Source organism: Argiope bruennichi, chromosome 7, assembly GCF_947563725.1.
Source record: "Argiope bruennichi chromosome 7, qqArgBrue1.1, whole genome shotgun sequence".
In the NCBI taxonomy this organism is placed as follows: domain Eukaryota; kingdom Metazoa; phylum Arthropoda; class Arachnida; order Araneae; family Araneidae; genus Argiope; species Argiope bruennichi.
The window spans coordinates 26,726,975-26,750,056 of record NC_079157.1 but is presented as its reverse complement, the minus strand read 5'-3'; the positions used below and the strand labels follow the sequence as shown (position 1 = coordinate 26,750,056).

Genomic DNA, 23,082 nt, shown 5'->3' with positions numbered 1-23,082 from the left:
AATAATTCAAAATAATATCTTTAAAAAAAATCAGAAGTTTTTAATAATTGAACGGCTAGCTTAATATTTACTAAACAATCTCAACAACAATGTAAACAGTGTCAACGTTATCGGCAGACATCACGACATGCGCAGAACGGTTGAAAATTGAACAGAAGCGGTTTGTTTGGTACCTGACACGTGACCGTGAATTGACCCCATTTTCAATTAAATATTTTAAGTAACTGGTCTCTTAATAGATTCTCAAAGAAAACATCTTTAATCTTCAAATTTTGATAGTCATACCAAACTTATACTGTTGTTTAGATCGTTTTGTTCAATTTACTATATATATTTTGCTAATTTATTGTCATTTCCGGTAAAACTTCAACTTTAATTTAAAGTGGAAATGACGAAATTGCAATTAATATAAAGATAGTTTTAAATAAAACCAAGCGTTTTATTTTATTTATCATCTTTATTGTTATTTATTTATTTATTATTATTATTGAATATGAGTATTCCAAACAGAATCGCTCGGTATTTAAGTCTTACGTGAACTACAAAATATTTTTCATAATTTATGTAATATCTCAAAAAATAATTCAACAAAAATTTTCAGCGTAAAATTCAGCGTCAGCGTCAGATTCAGCGTAAAATTCAGTTTTTAGTTTTGCTTTCAAAAGGATTGAAATGAAATCAATAATAATTATTTGTTCCGGCCTATAAATATATTTCAAAAATTATGAAGTCTAAATTTAATGTAGTAAGGTATCATATTCTGAGAAATATTCTGGACACACCAAATTTTAAATAAATGAATGAATGTTTCTATTTTCCACGATCAACTAAGACTTATTTATGACGTTTTGAATGTTAAAAATTTAGAAAAACTCAACATTTTCATAATCTTAGGCCAATTAATCTTGAGAAACCTGCGCGCTGATTGGCGTATTTTCTTTGAAACGACCGATGGAAAATATAAAATTATCCTTTTTTTATTGAATAGTGATATTCAAATTTTCATAAATCAGTCAGTTTAAGTGATTGATTTAGTTGATTGGAAATTAACTCTTTTTATTTAAAATATTAGTGTTTCAAGAACATTTTGTTAATCGTGATTTCCACAGCAGAAGCTTTATGTAAAATCAAAAATTCGTTATTTATTAGAGCATTTATTGAATCAAGTTACATAAAATATAATCATTTTCCATTTAGACCATTTTAGCAAATCTGTGTCTTACTAAAGGTTTACAAATTAGCTGTGTGGCCCTGATTTGAATGGATATCCTGTTCATATTAAACAAAACTTGCCTTAAAATAAAACTGATTTATTGGATTATTAATATAGAGAGTTTAAAAGATCATAAACTAATTTCTCTTGAATTTATTTTTTAGAAAAAATAATATTTCATATTTGTTTCATTTCCTACAGACACGTGCCGAAAATTATATTTTTGCAGATTTCATTTACAAAAAGATTTAATTTATTTTTAATTGGAGCTTTAATCAATGTGATGGCAACACTTTGAAAAAAGCTCATTTTTCCCCATGAACGCGAAACGTGCTCGTGCAGCATAAATTTTATTTTTATTTTGTACGAAAAAAATTGTTGAAAAATATAGTTAAAATATTTATTTAAAAATTCATTAAAAATAGAAATTTAATTTTAAGGTTAAAACATTGGTATCATTTAAAAGATAAATTTTTTATCTTTAACTTCATGTAAAAATCTTTTTTGTGCGATAGTATTTTCGGAAGTTATAGCAGAAAAACGCCAAAATTTAGCTTAATTTTTAAATAAATAAAATTCTAATTAAAAATTCGAAAAAATAACCCCCAGGTGCACATTCCCGGCCTCCAAGGTATACACGTGCCAAATTTGGTAGCTATAGGTTGAATGGTCTGGCCTGTAGAGCGCCAACGCACACACACACATTGAGGTTTATTATAAGTATAGATTTGAAAATATCCTTGTATTATCAACAATCAAGTCAATGAATATACTTGTGCATATCAATTCATCTTTTCTTATTTACATCTAGTCAAAATTTTTATTTATTTCTACATTCTGACATTTTATATTAACATTTAAAATTATACTATACGGGTAGTTACATTTATTTCTATTGCTAATTGAGCATTTTTACATTTTCATCTCATAATTATGATTATTTTGTGGATCCTATTTCTGTAATTTGATATTTTTCTTTTGTCTTTTCTGAGTATTCAGAATGTAACTATACTTTTTTAATTATTTCTGTTACTTGTGATCATTTCAGTATTACTACTATATTTTTTTTAATGTTATTGTAATTTTTTAATCCTTCCGCAATCTGATTTTATTTTTCTGATAAACAATCAATATTTTATTTCAGTTTAAATATATGGATGCTTTTTTCATAATTCCTAATAATACCATAAGAAAATATAATTTCAAGATCCATTCTTACTATAAAGAATATCCAATTTTTTTATGATTAATGCATTTAATCATACTAATTTTGTTGTTTCATTTACAGATTTACTTTCACAATCGAGAATGAAATGTTAAAATTTTTATTAGGCTTTTACAATACAATTTCCAATGCACAAAATATATGAATTCATTAACCTATTAAAGTTCAAATTATTTGCATGTATAGATTTAAATTTAAATTATGTTTAAAAGACTTAAAGTAAGACAAATGTAAAGTATGCAAAAAAGTACAAATGCAATTATTGCAAAAAAGTGCTTTATATGCCTGTTTAAAGTGCACATACTTGTGTTTCTAAAGACTGGTTTAAATATTATAGAATGCATCATTTAATTTCCAGTGATTTTTATATCTTTCTTGTTAGCGTAAGGTCACGTAACGTTCGTTACCGTGTTCTTTTCCTATCGATGAGGGATACCTAATCGGCTATGACGACCAGCTGGTTCGCCAACGATATTTATTATATTTAATTTCAGTTAATGTTTTATTTAAGTTCAGTTAATATACTTACTTTTGTCAAACTAAATCCAGATATTTATGATCATTCCATGCCAAAAATGGCATGGTATGGAGTGGAAGGTTAGCTATCTAACCTGTTCTAATTTTCACTGCATCATTAGGGAGCGAGTTCTTACACAACCCCCGATATCGGGGGGTTGTGGTTCTTAATGAATCCGAGTAAGATGGGAAAGATTTGAGGTGTATGAAGGGAAAGTTTGTGGTACACTTAAGTAAAGATAGAATGGCATAATGTGGAGTGATTGTGAACGTCTGGCTGCACATTCTTATGATAATGAAAAATTTTTAAACACGATTCTCACAATGTTATTTTATTCCCTTTTCTTTAAATTAAAAAGAATTGCAGGGATTTTTTTCAATTCTTAATGGTAACTGTTACATTTCAAAAATCGATAGTAGTTTATTTTTAAGGTCCCCGGCTTTACTTGGCGATTTTCAATTTACACCGAACTCCATTACTCGAAAAATGCCAAGATGACTAGCAACGGTTTGTAATTCTTTCGGTAATTCATAGCAGAGGCTATGAAAATAAGTACCCATTATCAAAATAAGAAGATACTTGGAAAATATACATTCTCAGTCTAGTGATGGCTTTACAAGATTGATTCCTTTGTAAAAAAAAAAAAAAAATTCCAGTATGAACTATTTCTATGGCATCTTTTATAATTGTATCATTCTCTAACAACAATAGACAAGTTCTTGGAATTAATTTTTATGTGTTAGTGCATTTCAGCAGCAAAAAATGCAAAATAAATTATATTCAAATAAATAATTTAATAGGAAACTAATTTCTATTTCAGTTTTTACTATTCATTAGTCCTTTTAAATTCATCTAATTTAACAAAATATAAATATGATAATTTCATATTTTATTTACATAAGTTTATTGTTGTCAACATCCAACAACAATAATTAAAAACTTATTCATTTCTCAATATGTAAACTTAATTTCTTTTTTCAATTTTATAGGTATATACATATATAGATATCAAATATATAGGTGGCATATTCTTTATTATACCTAAAATGATTTTTTTAGCTTTATTGTTTGCTCCAATAAAAGATAATGTGATCTCATGAAAATAATTTATTAATTTAATAACTATTTAATTGATTTTAAGGAGATATATGTATAAATCCTGTATTTTCTAACTGTGACATAGAGCTGATTTTTTCAGACGAGACACAAGCTTGGAACAAAAAAAAAATTTGATTTCTTGCATATAGAATCATGACAAGCATAAATGCCAAGAAATAATATATACGATTAAATGAACAATCAACTATATTTATACTGAAAGTTCTTCTTTAAAAATATTGTAAAATTATAAAATAAAAGTAATTTATTCTTGTGAATGATAAAATTGAATTCTGAAAATAATGAAATCATGAAATTCCCCACATACACATACACACACAAAAGAAAAGTCCCCCCCCCCCCTTTTCCCACTCCTGCCAAAATAACAGTGTAAAAGTGATGCAGCTTCTTCATGTGGTACCCAATTTTGTGATTATTAGTTTCTTCTACACTACTATACTACACCTTTTTTTTTTCTATGGTTATTTTTATGATTATTCATTTTTATGTTTCCTTATTAAAAAGTTATGTAAAAATTGAATATTGAAAAATTTTTATGTTAACAGCCGAAAATAAATTTCAACAACTTACAAAGTTGGATGTTCTTTATTTTATGGAACATCAACTATACTTTTTTTTAAAAAAAAAATTTCCAACAATTTTAAGAAAATTATGATTTTGCAATTTATTACAGATAAAGGAATTAAATAAGTATTTTTTAAAAATCTGTAATCCTTAAATTTAAAGTTTGGAAATATTGCTTATTTTAACTAGTTACTTGAAATAAATTATATCAAGTGGCAATTACTTTATTTATTCACATGGTCCAAAAAAAGTAGAACAATTTACATATTAACAGCTAGATTAAAGACACACTAAAATAGTGGAATATGTAATATCTTAAAGGATTCATTCATTCAAAAATATTTTGGAATGAAAAATGTTTTATTCTTCTTTAGTTCTTTTATCCTTACATTTCTTTTTATGCTTCTTTTTAAAAGAGATTTCTTCAACATCCTGTTCTGTTTTATTAAGCTTTTCATTACTCAATTCCATATCCTGTGTGTGTTCAAAAATGCTATGTTTCATCTTTTTGTGATGAATACTAATGGAAACCAATGTATCTTCATCACGACAACATGAATTTTTCGGAACATTTACTGAAATTTCAGATATTTCATGGCTTAACTCAACTGTTTCTTTTTTACTATGCTTCTTCTTATGTTTCTTTTTAGATGTTATATCTTCTAACTCAGAAGTCATTTCATACTCTGGATAACTATTTTTTGCTATACATTCATCATGCGCTTCAACTTTTTCTTTGGAATGCTTCTTCTTGTGTTTATGCTTTTTTGTTTTTATTTCTGATTCCCTTAAATCTAATTCATTTTCAAAGATAACTTGTTCTGTACTATCTTTCCTTTTATCATATTCTTCTTCATCACAGCTAAATACTTCTTTTTTATGTTTCTTTTTCTTCTTCTTTTTTTGATTAGAAAAGCAGCTGACTAAGTCAGAATTTGAAAAATCAGTATTCTTATATTCAGTGGCATTGTTTTCACTATTTTCACCATCTTCTGTTTGCAAAGTTTCTCTTTTCTTGGAATTTTTTTCTTTCTTATTTTTACTACTCACAGAAGAAATATTTGGATCATTTTCTGAAAAACTAAGTGTTGATTCCAATTTATCATCAGTTTCATCTGCATGCCTTTTGTTTTTCACTTTAGCATTTTCCAACTGAACACATTCATCTTTAGTTTCATCACAATTTTGGTTTAAAGAATGTTCAAAAGAATATTCCTTTTTCTTCTTTTTGGACATATTGTGAGGTGGATTGTTTTGCTCTTCAAAAAACTGTTGATGGTCTTGCTCTTCGGAAACAATATGTTCCATATTGTTACTATTATTATCTCTTTCATCCAAATTTTCTTTCCTTTTTCTCTTTCTTTTAGAGGACTTATCTGAGATAGGTCTGGACATATTTAACTGCTCATCATAATCTAATCTTTCAAACATGGCTACAAAGAAACCATTAGTTAAGGTTTCTTCAGGATAAGCTCTCAAACATAATCTTCCAAATTCATAATTGTCAGATCCTCTAATTGGCCAATTAGGCATCACACTAACTAGTTTAAAAATACGGCAGAATTGATTTAAGACTTCGTGAACAACATATTCATTCTCTTCTTCAGAAATAGAACAAGTAGAATATACAACCCTTTTGACAGATGGAAAAGTTAAGGCATGTTTCAACAGCAAAATCTGAAATCCAGCCAACTTCTGTAAACGAAATTTATTTTTAGAATCTTCAGTATCTGTCACAGTGTCCATGCGATTAACCATACCAGATCCAGAACACGATGGATCTACTAGTATGCAATCAAGGTTATAAAACTTTGGATCATTTGTATTTACCAAATAAAAGTCCTCGCATTCAGTTTCACAGATTTCAATATTAGTATGACTCAACATGTCTTTTAAAATATGAAACCGATGCTGATTTTTTTCATATGCATAGATCTTTCTGTAATAAAAAGTTTTAATTTTAAATTTAGTAACATTCAATGTTGATAAGAAAAAAAAAAATGATATAAAATGAAGTAATTCAGGAAAATCACAGCATACAGAATATCATTTAGATCTGTCACTTTAATAAACAAATTACTTATTAGAGAATTGTAATAATCTAACAGGAATTTATAAAAAGTTCTATTATTCTATACAATATATCAAATAATTAAATTTCCAATATAGATAAAATAATTCAATTTCAAATATAGTCAGACCTCAATTCAATGAATCCCTATTAATCGAATTTTATAATTTAATGAATTTTGTTCTTCAATTATAATGAAGGCAAAACCCAAATTTAATAAATAATAAGCTCAGATTTAATGTGATATTGCAAAAGCTGAAATTTTTTTATTAGTTTTGGTTAGAATAATATTGGATTCTTTCCAACTGACAAAATCTTGTTCAGAACAGATGAGTAATGCATAAATAAATTCTTGCAGATGAATATCTCATGTGGGTAGGATAAGAATTTCCTTTCTCATTGTCCCTTACTCCGCAACGCAGCAAGGTGAGGTATATCAGATGCTCGGTTTTGCAGAACATTCGATTTTTGAAACATTGTGAAGTATGACAGATTGTTGGAAATGAAAATGTTTTTTGTTGAGAGAAAAGCATAACATTTTTCTTGAATTTGACATGAATGTTGGACAACAAAATGTTTTAGCAGAGTGCTTAAAAATTTCCATGTTGACATTAGCTATAATTGTTAAACAATTAGTGGAAATTGAATATGAATCTTAGAATGTGATAAAAGATCATCAAAAAAAAAAAAAGAAAGTTAACAAATGCCTCTTTTCTTTTTGTCCTTTAATCTAATCTAGCGGAATAGTTCAACATATTTTGTGCCAAGAAAATAGCCATTAGTAGACTGATCAAAGAAAAAGCTTTTTAATATACTGAAAGGCAAAAAGTGAAAGATTTTTCTGTATCTATAATTGGATAAATTGTTATTAAAAAGAAAAATATATCGTATAGTCAAAAGGACAGTAAGCAGAGAAATGGTGGATGTAAATGAAAATATAGAAAAATATTGGAAAGAAAAGTGGCTCAACCTGATGGACTATCTAGCATTTTCCAATGCAGATGAAATAGGACTGTTTTATGAGTTAAAAGCCGACTAAACGTTTTGCTGAAAAATGAAATGAATGAGTGAAAAATGTTTTTGAGAAGGGGGGAAAAAAGCAAAATGAGAATTACAGTTTTGTTCATTATAAATACTGATAGAATTTGTGATAGATTGAAAACATTTGTGATAGAAAGGAGAGTAAAGCTGCAATATTTAAAAATGAAAAAACTTTCCCAACAAAATATGCAGAAAATAAAAATTCCTGGATGACTTCTTTCCTATCCACAGACTTTTTGATATCTTCAGGTAAGTCTATGAAAATACAAAAAAGAAAAATTCTTCTGCTTATTGATCAATGTCCTGCATATCCTTTAATTTACAATTTAAAAAATGTCACAGTCATATTTTTGTCTACAAACTTTACAAATATGTTGTAGTTATTTGACCTTGACATCATTCATTCTGTAAAAGTTAACTACAAGAAGCTGCTTGTTAGAAAAATTATAGCATCACTGGATGCAAATGCAGAGGAAAGATGCAAAGTCAATGTTTTGGATGATCTATATTTTGTAAAACACTCGAGATGAAATTTCTAAAATTACAATTGAAAAATGCTTTTGAAAAATGAGATTTCCAAATCCACAAGTGGAAGATGATGAAAATGTTAAAAGAAGTTATTTTTCCATTTGACCCTCCAGAAGAAGTCACTCCTGAGATAGACTTTAACAATATAGATGAATTGGGATACTCCTGAGATAGACAATAACATATGCAATGATGAATTGGGATACTCCTGAGATAGACAATAATATATGCAATGATGAACTGGGATACTCCTGAGATAGACAAAAACATATGCAATGATGAACTGGGCAGACAAAATTTTTAATTTATCGGAACCAATGAATAGCAATTCTACTGCAGAAATCGATAATGGAACTCCCATTAAAATTGTTAATTTTTCTCTTATTTTACATGGTTTGGAAATTGGGAAAGCATACTTAAAGCAGCAGGATGTAATATCTTCATCTTTCCAGAAAGTGGAAAAAAATTAATTTTTGTTTGAGTCAGGAATTAAGGATATTGTCACACATCAAATACATGCATTTAAATTTCAAATAAAAAAATGCATGATTATTTGCTGCATTTTTAGCAGTTGAATAAAAACTATAGATATTTTTGCATAGTTGCTTATCAGGGATATTCTGTAAGATATATTACTTTTTCTTTTAATCCCAATATTACGAAGAGCCCCCAATTTAACAAATAACATTTTCAGTTCTAATGAATTCGTTAAATTGGGGCCTGACTATATAAGTGTAATAAAATATAAAAACTTGAAATATTCAGTGTTTAATCTTATAGACATGTCTGGGTTCATTTTCAAAGTTTGTATTAAATATCTGTCATCTATAGCAGTCACTGTAAAGATATTATGGATTGACTATTGACTATTGTGGACATTGACTATTATGGATTTAAAAAAAAATTAAGTGTTATTAAAATTTCCTCTCATCTTAAAATTTCAATTAATTAAAAATTAAACAAGGATTTTGGTATCCTTTTGCAATATCTTCTGAAAGTATTTCTCACAAAAACTATTCTCGTAACATATGAAAGTTAAAAAAATTAGCTTTTCAGTAATATAAATTTTATATCTATGCAATTTCTCTTATTTTCTGAAGTTTTTGGAAATTAATTTTATGCACAATATATAATATTTTTTTTTTATTACTGAAGTACAAGAACATATAAGAATTGTTGTAGATTAGTAGAATTCTAGAATAACACTAATTATTGATTTACCTTATTTTCATGTTATTAATTAAAGAAAATTAATTATTTAATTAACTGTCTTGAATCATTAAAACCTTTCTTACAGTTAGGTATTTGTGAACAAAATTAGAAGTATTTTTTATAACAAATATTAATAACTTCTGGAGGAAATTAGGTATTGGTTTTAAAAAATCATTTGGTTCAATTGATATTCTCATCTTACTTTGAAAAAAAAAAATTCAGATAGAAAAAGGATTCTGTGTATTATAATATTTTATATAACAGTAGTTTTGATATTAAATATATTAGACATATAAATATTTTACTTTCCTAAACAACACAAAATATTTTAGTTTGTTTTATAAAATTTAAAATACAACTGAAAATGTGTACAGAAAAAAAGAAATCAAAAAATGACATAATCAAATATGAAACTGTTAAGAAAGTTTAAAATCTGAAAAGAAGGAATGGAAGTACTATATTATGTTTCTCACATCAGGAAGGGAAATATTTCTCAAAATTTATCCAACCAATAAAAGAAAGTTGAATTATTCTTTATATATACATTACGATTAGTATTATAACTGCACAGATTCATTTTTTATAAGTGTGTTTGAATGACATACCCATTATTCTCCATAGCAGCAGCTATATGTATGGTTTTCATTCCTGGTGCAGCACAAGCATCTATTACCACATTTCCTGGTTTAGGATCAAGAGCAAAAACTGGTATATAACTTGACTAAAACAAAAAGTAACATAAGTTTATTTTAAAGCAATCAATTCTGTTATTTTGATAAAAGATTTTAATTCTATGATATAATTCAGTTTCATAAATAAAGTAAGCAATATGATGCAATAAAATTCAGTTATGAATCTAGGAATCCAGCTATCTACATTGTTTTGGAGGAGGAGAAAAAAAAGCCACTAACAAATCTTCTAGTGTAAAAGCTAAAACATTAAAACAACAGAGTTGATGACTTTAAGTAATGATATACAAATTATAAATATACAAAATGTAAAAAATGCTTTTATCTATATTATATTAATATGTTAAAATGTGCTTATGGAGATATATTAAGGATCATAGATAGTTGCCAATATTTGCTGTTTATATGATCTTCTTTCTAAGAAATAATTTTTTCATTTCTTATCCAATTATCTGGATAATTGTTTTCTATTGTATAGAAACATGCTTCATTCCTTCTTAAGTTTTTGAGATAAATTTCCTTATACAAAAGAAATAATATTTTTTACAGTAGTTGAATTAATTATAAATGTAATGAATCATATAAACTAAAGAAACTCTGCTAATGATTAGTTAAACGTAAGACATGAGCAATGGAAAATATTTTTTAAAAATTATGATTGAAAACTAAAGCTGTACCCACACATAAAATTAAAAATTTTATAAACAGCATAATTTAGGAAGTTAGATGCAATCCTTATTACAACAAATAATTTTTATTCTTTCATTCTGTTTATGTAAAAATCATAAATAAAACTACTAAAAAAAAATTATATACCAATTTTGATTTTTAAACTTATTTAAAGCTATTAAAATGTTAGTTTGAGTTTCATCAAACCCTTTTCAACGAGGATTTGAATTTGGGTGTATTTAATTCTTAAAATGCTGGCAAGTACAATATTCTTGGAATTTCTCATGCTACGTGCATAATGTATTTTATAAAGTAGTTTATAATTAAAGAAAAAGTAATTAAAGACTAAGCTTCAATCAACAAAAATCAGTTTTACAGGTTAAAATTTTAATCTGCAAAATGTTCATAAGTAGTATAAAATAGTTACACAATAATTAATCAGTTTAATTTTAAAATGTAAAGTAATTATATGTTAAAATAATCATAAAAATTATTGGAAGTAGAAAATGACAGAATAGATATTTATCAAAACCATATCTATTTTGCAAATATTTTAGCTACAGAAATTTTTCTCTTTAATTTTTTATTATAATAGTAAACTTCAAAATTCATTACTATTAAACTAAATTACTTGATATTGTCTCTATATGAATAAACACAGATAATATGGAAATGTATTTAAGTTTTCAAAGGAATAAGACATAAAATTAATATAATAAAACCAACCTTGTCATGTATGTACACATGACGTTTCTGATAAAGAGACCATGTAGTTAAATTCTCAGAGCTTGCAAACACAAGAAGATCCTTAAAATGGTAATCAATTAGGAAATTGCCAGTTTCCAAATTCCTGACTAAATCTAAATAACTAAAAGAGATAGAAAAAAATCAGAGAACATAAAAACAGACAAATGCAATAATTTAGAATTGAACTTCATTTACGCAGAAAAAAAAAAAAAAAACTGAATTGTAATATAAGATTATATTAAGGCAAAAAATTCCAATTATTATATTTTTGATTCAACTTCATAAAGATTGGTGTTGTGGAAATAATGCATTTATCAACACTTACTCATAAATAATTAATTGCTAATAAAATGCTATATGCTAATAAAAATGCTATATGATAAAAAACAAAGCTATATGACAAAAATGTAAAGCTATACTGACAATCAAAAATCAACAATTACTGATCATTATTTCATATTGAATTGTATAAAAATAACAGAAAATGAAGACTACAATTTGCAATATTCCTTAACACTTTAAGAAAATCATCACATGATTAAATTTTTCACTTCTAAGCTTACCCAACCGGCCATGCAAATTCTATACTGGTGAGCCAGTTTCTGTTCCAGATGCAAAGACATCCTCAATGATGTCCTATACTCCTTATATGAGACAGAAACTGACACACCAATGTAGAATTAGTATGGCCAGTTGGGCCAGGTCAAGAGTGAAAGGGCAAAATAGAGAATAAAACATCTTAATTTAAAGAACTGAAAATACTTTTAGAGTTTTAGATAAATATATATTAAAGGAAATATTTCTAATATCTAAGTTCAATTTATTAACTGTTTTTTATTTCATATATCTTGGAGTTCAATCACATGGAAGTTTTATAAAAACTGTAATATACTTACAAAGCTATATAATATTTTTATGTTGAATTTATTTTGTTTTAAAAGTTCTCATTTGAATATCAAAATAATCAGATTGTTACATACAATAATTATAAATTGTTATATATGCATTCCTTTTTATTTACTAAATGCATTACATATCTTCAAAAAATACAAATATATTTTTGGTAGAAATGAATAAATTTTAGGAAATTCCTTACTCTTTTTCTGATGTGTTTTCTCCATAATAAATTTCTTTATATCCTTCTTTCCTCAAGTTTTTCAAAACATCAGACACTGTAGTGAGGAGAGTATTGACACGAACATACTTAGGCAAGGATTGTAATCCTATTTTTGAAAGGAATTATTTAAGAATTAAAAACAAAAGATAAATTGTCTTAGGTTTCAAAGTGAATATATATATTATAGTATTTGCATATAAGTATACTTAAATTCATGTAAAGAATTGTAAACAACTTTAAACTAATCTTGCTATATGAATTAAAAAACAGATGACAAGAAATTTTTTATAATGCTATAACGACATATTTATGTCCAAAAAAGAAAGAATATAATAAATTTCTAAAATTACTTGTTAAGTGATAATTAAGTGATAAATTTAATAAATGACAGCAAAATACTTTTAACACATATCAGATTTAAATTAAATCTCAAATTTTCTTATTTTACTATAGTAGAACATTAATTATTCTAGTATCCATAAACCAAAGTTTTTGTTAACTGAGTTAGAACCAGAAAATTGAGCTGTAATTTTTTTAGAATAAGAGACAAAGAATTTTTCTGAAAAAGTAAAAAAAATTAGCACTGAATCCTATTTTTACTGATCTAAGGGTTTCAAAAACTAATGTAGGAAAATCATTTATAATTTAAAAAGTTATTTAAAGAAAAAAAATAAAAATACAATTTCATTTTTAAACATTTTAAAAAGAATATGAGGGTGTTTTTTTTAATTTCTTTTTAAAAAAATATTAGCAGCAAGTGGTCCTGAAATTGGTGATGAAACAAAGATGAACAATGTGAAAATTAATCATGCTGATGGGGTCGAAGCTTTGATTAAAGTAGTGTATAGAATAGTGTCTTAGAATAGTGTTTTGGTGTTTCTCCAATGGAATCATTGCTGATCAGCCAAAGGCATGATGCTTCGGTTAATTCAACTACAATCTCACAAACAAATAAGAAGCAGATTTTATCAAATTTAATCAATTGTTTCAAAAATATACTCAAGAAGTTTGACAACCAATAAAAGATTTTATTGGCATATTAATATGTGATAGAATTTGCATATTAATTTTTAATTTCAAATCAACCATTTTTTAAAACTTTTTTGAAGAAAAACAAGTTCTAAGTTAAAATTCAGTAATTTATTAATTAAAGTTCTACTTATATACAGCCAAAAGTTATCGCATTAATGTAATTGACTAATTAATAATTGAAAACAAAAACAGTAAATTTTGCTAAACAAAAATTTAGTTAATAATCAACTGTGTGAAATGCTCACTTAATTTCTTATGTGATTCATCTGTGAAACATAATCTGACATTTAATATTTTAATAAAAATTAACTGCACATACATGATGGATATTTTCAATTCATGCATAATCAATTTTGAATTTACTGTACCTTTTGGGTTCTTACCTAGATTTTATAGTTTTTTCACATTATAAACTTTATTTTGATTACAGTTCATAAAAAGATATTAAATGTCTTTTTTATATTAAGTATAGAAACATAAGCAAGAGAAAAAGATGCTTTATTAACACCAAATGCTAAAAATGCATTTTTAGTATTCAATATTCAAATGATAATTTATTTTTAATCAACCAAGGATTGAAATTTGAAAACCAAAGAAGCTAATTTGCACTTATGCACATAATTCCGCACAAAAATATGCAGAAGGAAAAGGCAAACTGGATTCAACAAAATTACTAAAATTAAATGTTTCCATGCAATGTTTAAAAAAATGTTTCCTTTTCACAATATCTTCTTTCAATATCTTCACAATATCTTATCTTATCTCATCACTCAAATACTTTTTTTTAAATAGCACTTCTTAGAATTAAAAAAAAAAAGCCCAAAATTAATAGAATAAGTACAATAAAAAATATTTTATTATATATTCAGTTTGAATCTAACAAACAATACAAAATATTCATTTATAAAATGATTCTCAAATTAAAAAAAATGGTAGAATCAAGAAAACTACAACACAATCTTTTTTTTTTAATTCAAAGTATTAGTAAATTACTACTGAAAATAATTTAATTTCAGTACAGATTTTTTTTGCTTTTAATCTAAAGAATACAACATTAAGTACACATAGCTATCATAATAAAATGACAACTGTGCTCATTTTTTTTTTTTTTTAAATAAACTACAAATTGTTTGTCTGAAATAATACACATTATAAGTAATTTCAAAGTAAAAAACAAATTAATTATTTTACAAGGAAAACATAAGGCTTAGTAATATTTAAAATTATGAAAGTACAGGATATGCTATAGTAACAATCAACTTAAAATATTTACCTAGTAATTAAAAATATAATAAGAAGTGTTTATTATACACCTTACACTTTGAGTGACTTTCATATGTACAAATTTCACTTAACAAAAAATAATTAAATAAAAACTAAAAATACCTTCGTTACTTATCCATATTTATTTTTACAGGTTAATAATTAATTGCTGTTTTAGTAAGTAATTAAGAAACTGTACCTTTATTTAGGCATTTATAATTAATTATAAACCTGTATTAACAGGTATCAACTATAATTATGAATAGACTGGCAGAATAAAACTGCTTCAAATAAAGAAATTTAGGAGAAGAAATAGACACATTTTGGTATCTTCTTAATGGAGAGTTTATGTGTAAAGTGAATTTCAATTATTATGAAGTTAATGGAAAAGAGATATTTCACAGCAATGTTCAGAGATGAATCAGATTCCATTTCAGAAATAAACCATTGATAAATTAGAAACAAAATATGATATACTTTTAAATAATTCTTTCTACAAATGTTGTATAACACACACGTGCAAATATATATTCTCAAACAAGTTAATTAGTAAAGCACACTGTAAATTTTAAAACAGAATTAAAAATTAACTTATACTTTATTGCTTCATTTCATAAACTTTTCTATACCATTTTTAAAGCTTACTTTTTTACTTTTGATGAAGGGTTAATTCTATAAATAGCGGTTTTAACTATTTATAAATAGTCATTATGATTAAAATATTTTATTATACATAGTGAATTTTCACTTACTCTTCACATGTTATCTCAGACAATAATAAGTGTTAGTGATGAAGACCTGCTAATAGGAAGGTAATGAGTCATAGTGCACAATGAATTTTGTAGAAGTCATACCAAAGTTCAACAGCCGTTAGTATATTTACTATAGATATAAAATTTCTCTGAAAAATATTTTGAAAAAGTTTCTATCCTAAATATTCCTTTTCTAATATATTTTCTCTCTCTCTCTCTCTCTCTCTCTCTTCCTTTCTAATTTCTCTTTTTAATGTATTTTTGTTTTGTGAGAATAAATATTTCATAATTTACACAGCATTTAAATTATCAATATTCTAGTACATTTTATCATTCGTCTAACATAATATTATTCTTATCATTGATCTTTAAATGATATATTTGCTTTAAAATAAAATTTGAGAAAAATAATACAATCCACAGGTCTGGAAATTCTGCATTAATCCTGCATTAAAAAAAATGGAATTTTGAATATATCCAGATCACAATATCCCTGATCATTTATGTCACTTAACCATTATGATAGAGCCAATGATTCTTAAAATATTCATGAATCTTAAAGAAATACAAAGTATATAACAAAAAAATACATAATCAATTTCTATTTATTGGAAGACAAAATATGTAATTCATATATTTTGTAATGTCATAAAAGGACATTTTTAAAACATCCAAATTAACTAAGGGTTGATTAAAAAATCTGAATTAGGATTCTGTTGATTAAAGAATCTGAATTAGGATTCTATTATAGAAAAGACTGTAGAATTGTGAAAACTCTATCAATGCCTTCTTTGACTGAAAGATCCTCATATTTTTGAGCATTTGTAAATAGTATCAGCTAGAAAAATCATCTTTATTGAAAATATTTCAATAAAATTAATTCAACTATTTTCCTTTACCATTATTTTTATCTAATGATTCATTGCTTATCTATTTCATCTATATGGCTATAACCAACCTTATCTAATCAAATCAAGTCATTAAAATTTTCTTCAAACAAAAGGTTAAAGTTAAAAAAGTTTAGGCTCAAGTTAAAAAAGTTTATTAACGTTTATAGCGCAGAAAAAAAAATTACAATAATTTTATTTATTTATTGTTCATATCCAAGTTTTAAAAAGAACTTATTTTGATAAATTTTAATATATGATTTCCATTACAATATAAATGATTAAAAACAATATAAAAATTAAATAGTGATAATTTATTTTTTAAATTTTATAAAATATATGGAAGGGATACAAAAGAATAAACAATTTGGGAATGCAGGCAAACTTACCTTCAACTTTTAAGTTGCCATCTTTCTTTGTATCTTCATAAGCTTTACGAATAGAATCTTCATATTGTTTTACTATAGTTACAGGACGACTTTCTCCAGGTAAACCTTTTCCAAAGACTAATTCATATATTAATATTTCAGCAAGGTCTTCTCTCAGAAAATTTTCTTTCTGCAAGAGCTCTGTTTCTTGAATTATTCTGTCTAAAACGTGTCTATATTTGAGAACATTAGCTGCTAAAGAATATACTTTCTTGAATACCTATGAAAAAATAAAACAGTGCACAGTGTTTTATAAATTATCCAATTTTTATTTAAGTCTTAAAAGCTGGACTTACATACAATTATCAATCAAATATATTATTTTAATCTATTTTTTGAAACTGAAATAATGTTACATAATTTTTTTTCATTTTAAATTTAATTTTTTTTATTTTTAATGTTTTGCAATTTTCAAAAATATACTAAATAATTTCTTTAATACAGGAAAATAAAATTTGTTTTAAATCCTTTGTAAAAAGTGAAAATAAAATTCTATTTCAGAAAATTATTTACTGATATGGGAATTATTTCTACCTTATCTTGATGACTGTAGCAATATGAATGACCACTGCAGTGACAGCATAAGCAAAAATTGACAGTGAAGATTTAGTGGCAACAATCAAAACTCTGAGTGTATTGAGTGTATTCACTAATCATGGCTCAAACTCTCCCATAGGAAACATGTTACATGATTAGAGTGGAGATAATTAGACACAAACTTTTGGTATACCTTACCAGGGAGTAAGAATTTGTTAACTTATGCAACAATTTTTCATTCCTGCCTTCACATTGCTACTCTAATGGGATGATACACAAGTTACAAACAAACTTCTAATTTAATGGAATTTTTGGACAAAAATTAAGTTTAATAAAATGAAAAACATTCTTTTTTCCAATGAACAGAAAAGTGACTCAAAACCTAGTTTTTTAAATGGCATAGTTATGTTTCTAATATGAAAATATTGAAAATCTAGATCATTGAAATTTTATGCAAAATATTTCTTAGTATATTCATGATAATAAAGCACATCACATCCGTAAGATTCAATGGCAACAATCAACACAATATCAGCTCAAAGTACTTATCCTATATATTATTTCTGTTGTCAACATCCATTTTTTTCTAATAAAAAGCCTCTAATAATTATTATTTTTACTAACTTCTGAAACAGTTTACTCAGTTAATGTTAAAATAAGCTATTTACTTAAAATTTAACTAACAGAAAAATTAAAATGTTATAGATAAAATAGTAAACTGTTTAGACTAATAATTATTATTACTAATAAGATAGTAATAACAAGACTAAGGATTTGAATGTCATTCTTTTCTCTCAATATTATTTATTTGCATTTTCACAATGTAATAAGAGTTTTCATCTGCATGAGTTAAATATAGCAGCTATATAGCCCATAACTGTCTGAAAATAAAAATGGTACTTATTTATTAATGAACAACCTGCCAAAGATGCCATGCAATCTGTCATTAATCATCAGATCATATCAGTCTATTGATAATGATCACCAATGACATGTGTTTAATACACAAATATCACAAGCATCAATACTAAAATCTACTTTCAATAAAAAAATTTGTTGCCACTTTTATAAATACTCGAGGCATCACTGATGTGCAGCTTTCTCACACATTTTTTTTTTTCTATTTAACAATACAAAAAAAATAATTTGTGTGGCCTCTTCATGAGTCACTAAAACTAAAAATATTTCACAATTAATTAAAAAAACTAACAAAACAAAACAAAATGCAAAATGACTGGATTCTGATATTAAATACAATAAACAAAGAAGTATAACAAATAATACATATGTTCACCTCAATGAAACTGTTCTTTGTTGTTTTATGTATATAATTCCATGAGTACTAATTTCAACAACTTGACCCCCCCCCCAAAAAAAAAAATTGGGGAGGAAGAGAGAAAGAAAGTAAAATGTGTAAAAGTTTTAGAGTTAAGTGATCATGAAATAACTATAAAAGAAATCTTCAAGATACAACTACGACAGCCAATTATGTTTTTCTAGAATTATAATCAGAAAAATGTGTCAATAAAAGTGGTAAAAGTTGGATGGAGTTTAATACTAATACGTTTATGTTAACAATTAATTTAAGGAAAGAGTGAAAAAATTAATCTAGAAAACTTGAATATTGGAAACTGGATTTTTAAACAGAGAAGAAATTAATTCCTTAAAGTAAGATTATTACTATAAACTATTTTGAAAATAACAATTAGAATACTATGTTTCATTATTTTTCAGGTTCACATAAAGTTATATATAAAAGCAGTACCTCTAGTGCATGAGTATTTTATATTTCTATTAATCAAATTTCTAAAACTGAAAGAAAACTTAATTTAAATTTAAACAAAAAAATGACATTGAGATGCACATTCTCACCGTTCTGTATATATGTATCAAGTTTGGTAGCCCTAGGTCAAACAGTCTGTCCTGTAGAGTACAAATACACTTACATTCATCTTTTATTATTAGTTGAGAGTGTTAATTCACTCGTAAATAGCTAACAGCTTTAAGGTCTGAAAAATTAGTTTTTACAGTTAATAAACAATTTTTTTTAAATTTAATAAAATCTCTAAAATTGTAAGAAAGTTTTTAAATGGAATTTTAAGAAAATATGATTATAAGCATTAATCCCCCCCTCCCATTTCTGAAGACAGAAAAGGCCAGTTTAGCATCACTCAGAAGGATTAAAAAAGATTAGAAGATTTCAAAAACTGTAAATAAAAGAATTATTTTCTTTAAAACAGAAAAAATATACTTGTGTATTAATGGTGTATTGTGCTATTGGTAAACCTTTGGCTTAACTCTACATCATTAGTGAACTTAACTTCCCATATAACATTGGTGAGCAATATCCATAAACTAAAATAACATCTTTGCTAATTTTTTGGGCATTTAATTACTGGCTGAAATAAACATAACATTGTTGGTGATCAATTGCTGACGTGCAGTTAATATGCAAGTACCAAATATTGGTACATATACTTTTATTACAAAAAAAATGAAACTAAGCATTCACAACTCACTCCTCTAGAATATTTCAAACAATCAATTAATTGTCTTCATCCAATTATAATAACTAAATGCTCAAAATCATTGAAGCTTTTTATTAGCAGTTATTATCAAATTATAATTTTAGACTTAAAAGGCAAATATAACTTTGCAATGTTGCATGAAATCAAAATAAAGTAACATCACAAAAATAACTTCTATAAAATAAAAATCTTACCGGTCCACGTAATCTGGAATTATTTAATACAGTTTTTAGACTTCCTTTACAAGCTTTTACATCTTTTAGAACTTTTTCTACTTCTTTGTAACTCCTGGGTATTCGCTCATTTTTAGATAAATGTGGTCTAAGTCCTAATTGTTCCCAATCTTTAGCCATGCTGTAAATAAAGATTACCATATATATAATATTTGTGAGTATATAATGCAATAAATAATCAAATATATAATACTTGTAAAAAGAAGATTATAATTTTCAGTAATGAAATCATATTTTGTAATTTTAATACTTGTTAAATTATAAAGTTGTGTTATGTGTCACATGCTTGATTTGATTTTTAAAAAAAGAAAGAAAGAAAGAAAAAAGAACACTCCCCCTGAGCATGAACACTGTTCATAAAGCATCAATAAGGTTCAATTTTACCAAATATACAAGCTTGTACTTTAAAATGTGCCTTTTTTTCCTAATTTCACTTCTTAAAATTACTATAAACAAATTTAAAAGTTATTTTACCTGTTTTTAAATAAAAATACAGAAAGAAAAAAAATGCTCAATAAATATATTTAGTGTGCCTCAAAATTCAATAGAATATTATAGAAGTTAGATTATATTATATATCATGTTTCAGCAATAAGCTAATTGAGCAAGTATCTGCAATATGCAGTTTTTCTCAAGATGGATTTTGTTTCCTGATTTATTTATTTTTAAATGTTGTTATCAATATACAATCAGCAGAAAAGAAGAATCTTATAAACAACTAAGTTCTTACATTTCAAAACTATTCTTATATATTTAGAATTGTTCTTACAATGTAATTTAGAGTTAATCTAATAAATTTATACTGAACAAGTATTTACAGTACATAAAACTTATTACAGATTATTTATGTGTGGTCTTATTTGTGGCAGCACTCAATGATTAAAAATATTTAATCAAACCCACCAAATGATTGATATGATCACATGCATGTATAATCCACTTTTATGATTAATGAAAATCATAAGGGATAAATTTTTCAAGTGCACAAATAATTTATTTTTCTTATTTATTTATTTTTCTTTCTTCTTCCAGAAAGTATTACAAGTTATATGAATGTAAAGAAGAAATAATTAGAACAAGTATACCTATTTATTTTCTTCATCAAATACTATAAAAATTAATTTTTTCTAACTAATTATCAAAATTTTACCATCAGATTAAAAATGAAACCTTTTAAAATAGTGGTTTCAAAAGGAAACCAATGACTAAAAGGGTTAAGCAATGGTGAAGCTCCATAGTGCACAAAATATCTCCTTATTTATTTCAGAAAGTGGTCAAAAAGTAAGCAAATTTTAAGAAAGCATCTAAAGTCTATGCAGAAAATTGGTTTTTAGCTTTTTATATGAATTCTATGAAATTCTTATTAAATCTTTATTAATATTTTGTATGCAGCATTTACAGAATCTATGATCAACAAACATGTTCCTTACTTAAGTTTTACACATAATATGGATAACCTTTTAACAGCTTTAACTTTTTAACTAATAAACATACATTTAATATACCATTTAAATAAAATAAAAAATCACATCTGATTTAAAAGGGAATGGGCTAAAACATAACTGGAAAATATTATTGTTTAAAAAGTCACATTAAAGAAATTTTAGTGCTATTTAATGATAATGCGAATTAAAATTCTATCCCCTTATTTGACTGATTAAATTTTATTTTTCACATTTATATGATTGAACTAATAATAAATACAGAAGTAAAATCAAACAAGGTAATTAGTAAGTTGAATCATCATAAATATTGACAGAGATACAGTTTCTTGTATCACAATGTAAGGTTTAAAAATAGCAATGATATACTTCTTAAAGAATATTTCAGTTGGATTTATATGCATAACACAATATTTATTAATCTAAATTCCCCAGAACTATCATAGATGATGAATTCTGGAATAGTGTATCAAAGATAATATTAAAAATAAGCCCTCCCCCCCCCCCAAAAAAAAAGGATTCACAGTAAATCCGTCTGAAATGTAGGATTACACTCAATCTCTATATAGAAAAAAATGGCAAATGAAAACATAAAAAGATTAGACTTACAGCCTGAGTTAACGATTTGACTGTTTTTGTTAAAATATTTAATTCATTGTTAAACACAATTCTGCAATCGAAGTAAAGAAATGATAAAGAAAAGAAAGATCATTTTTGCAGCATAGCATAAAATTATAAAAATCATCGCAACGGACCAAACAGAAGATTATTTAAAACAGAGCGAATTTAACTCCATTCTAAAAAAACGGAATTTGAAACAAATTAATTATATTTTTCACAGACACAAATTTAATTGTAAAAAAAAAGAAAGATACTCATTCAAATAAATAATTTTAAAATACTATAATCAATAAATACTTATAATAAAACAAAACAAAATTAAAGCTTCTTACTTCCACGTGCTGAAAACTCGTCTGATTGTTTTGATTTTCAATATTAAAACAGCGATATATAATAGGAGGAAAAGCTGGTGATTCTGCGCATGGGCGGATCTGTTCTTGCAACACTGCAAAAGGCCTTCAATTTATGAGGAACATGCGTAGGACATCAACTTTTCCTTTATAGACTCCGAACTTCTAATTGGTTCTCAGTCACAGTAATCCGGATAAGTTCCTCACATAAATATCATTTGAAGAACGTTTTCTAAACGGATATGAATTTCAAAACAACGGCATTTTAAAATATAAGAAAAGAAATTTAAGATGTTT

The 23,082-nt window shown here is 25.7% G+C and overlaps 1 protein-coding gene across 2 annotated transcripts; it reads right to left on the bottom strand.

Annotated features, from left to right (window-relative positions):
- Nucleotides 1-4,857: 4,857 nt before the first annotated feature.
- Nucleotides 4,858-22,849, bottom strand: LOC129976605 (28S rRNA (cytosine-C(5))-methyltransferase-like). Of its 2 annotated transcripts, none has more exons than XM_056090248.1 (7): nt 22,768-22,849; nt 20,334-20,493; nt 17,036-17,294; nt 12,692-12,818; nt 11,575-11,716; nt 10,096-10,211; nt 4,858-6,577 (listed from the first exon to the last, which is right to left on the bottom strand). In XM_056090248.1, the coding sequence occupies exons 2-7, from the start codon at nt 20,490-20,492 to the stop codon at nt 4,999-5,001; spliced, it is 2,382 nt and encodes a 793-aa protein (XP_055946223.1). In that variant the 5' UTR covers nt 20,493; nt 22,768-22,849; the 3' UTR covers nt 4,858-4,998. The 2 variants fall into 2 exon arrangements, with proteins under 2 accessions (XP_055946223.1, XP_055946224.1); XM_056090249.1 differs by lacking the exon at nt 22,768-22,849 and adding an exon at nt 22,424-22,442.
- Between the last annotated feature and the right edge of the window lie 233 nt (nt 22,850-23,082).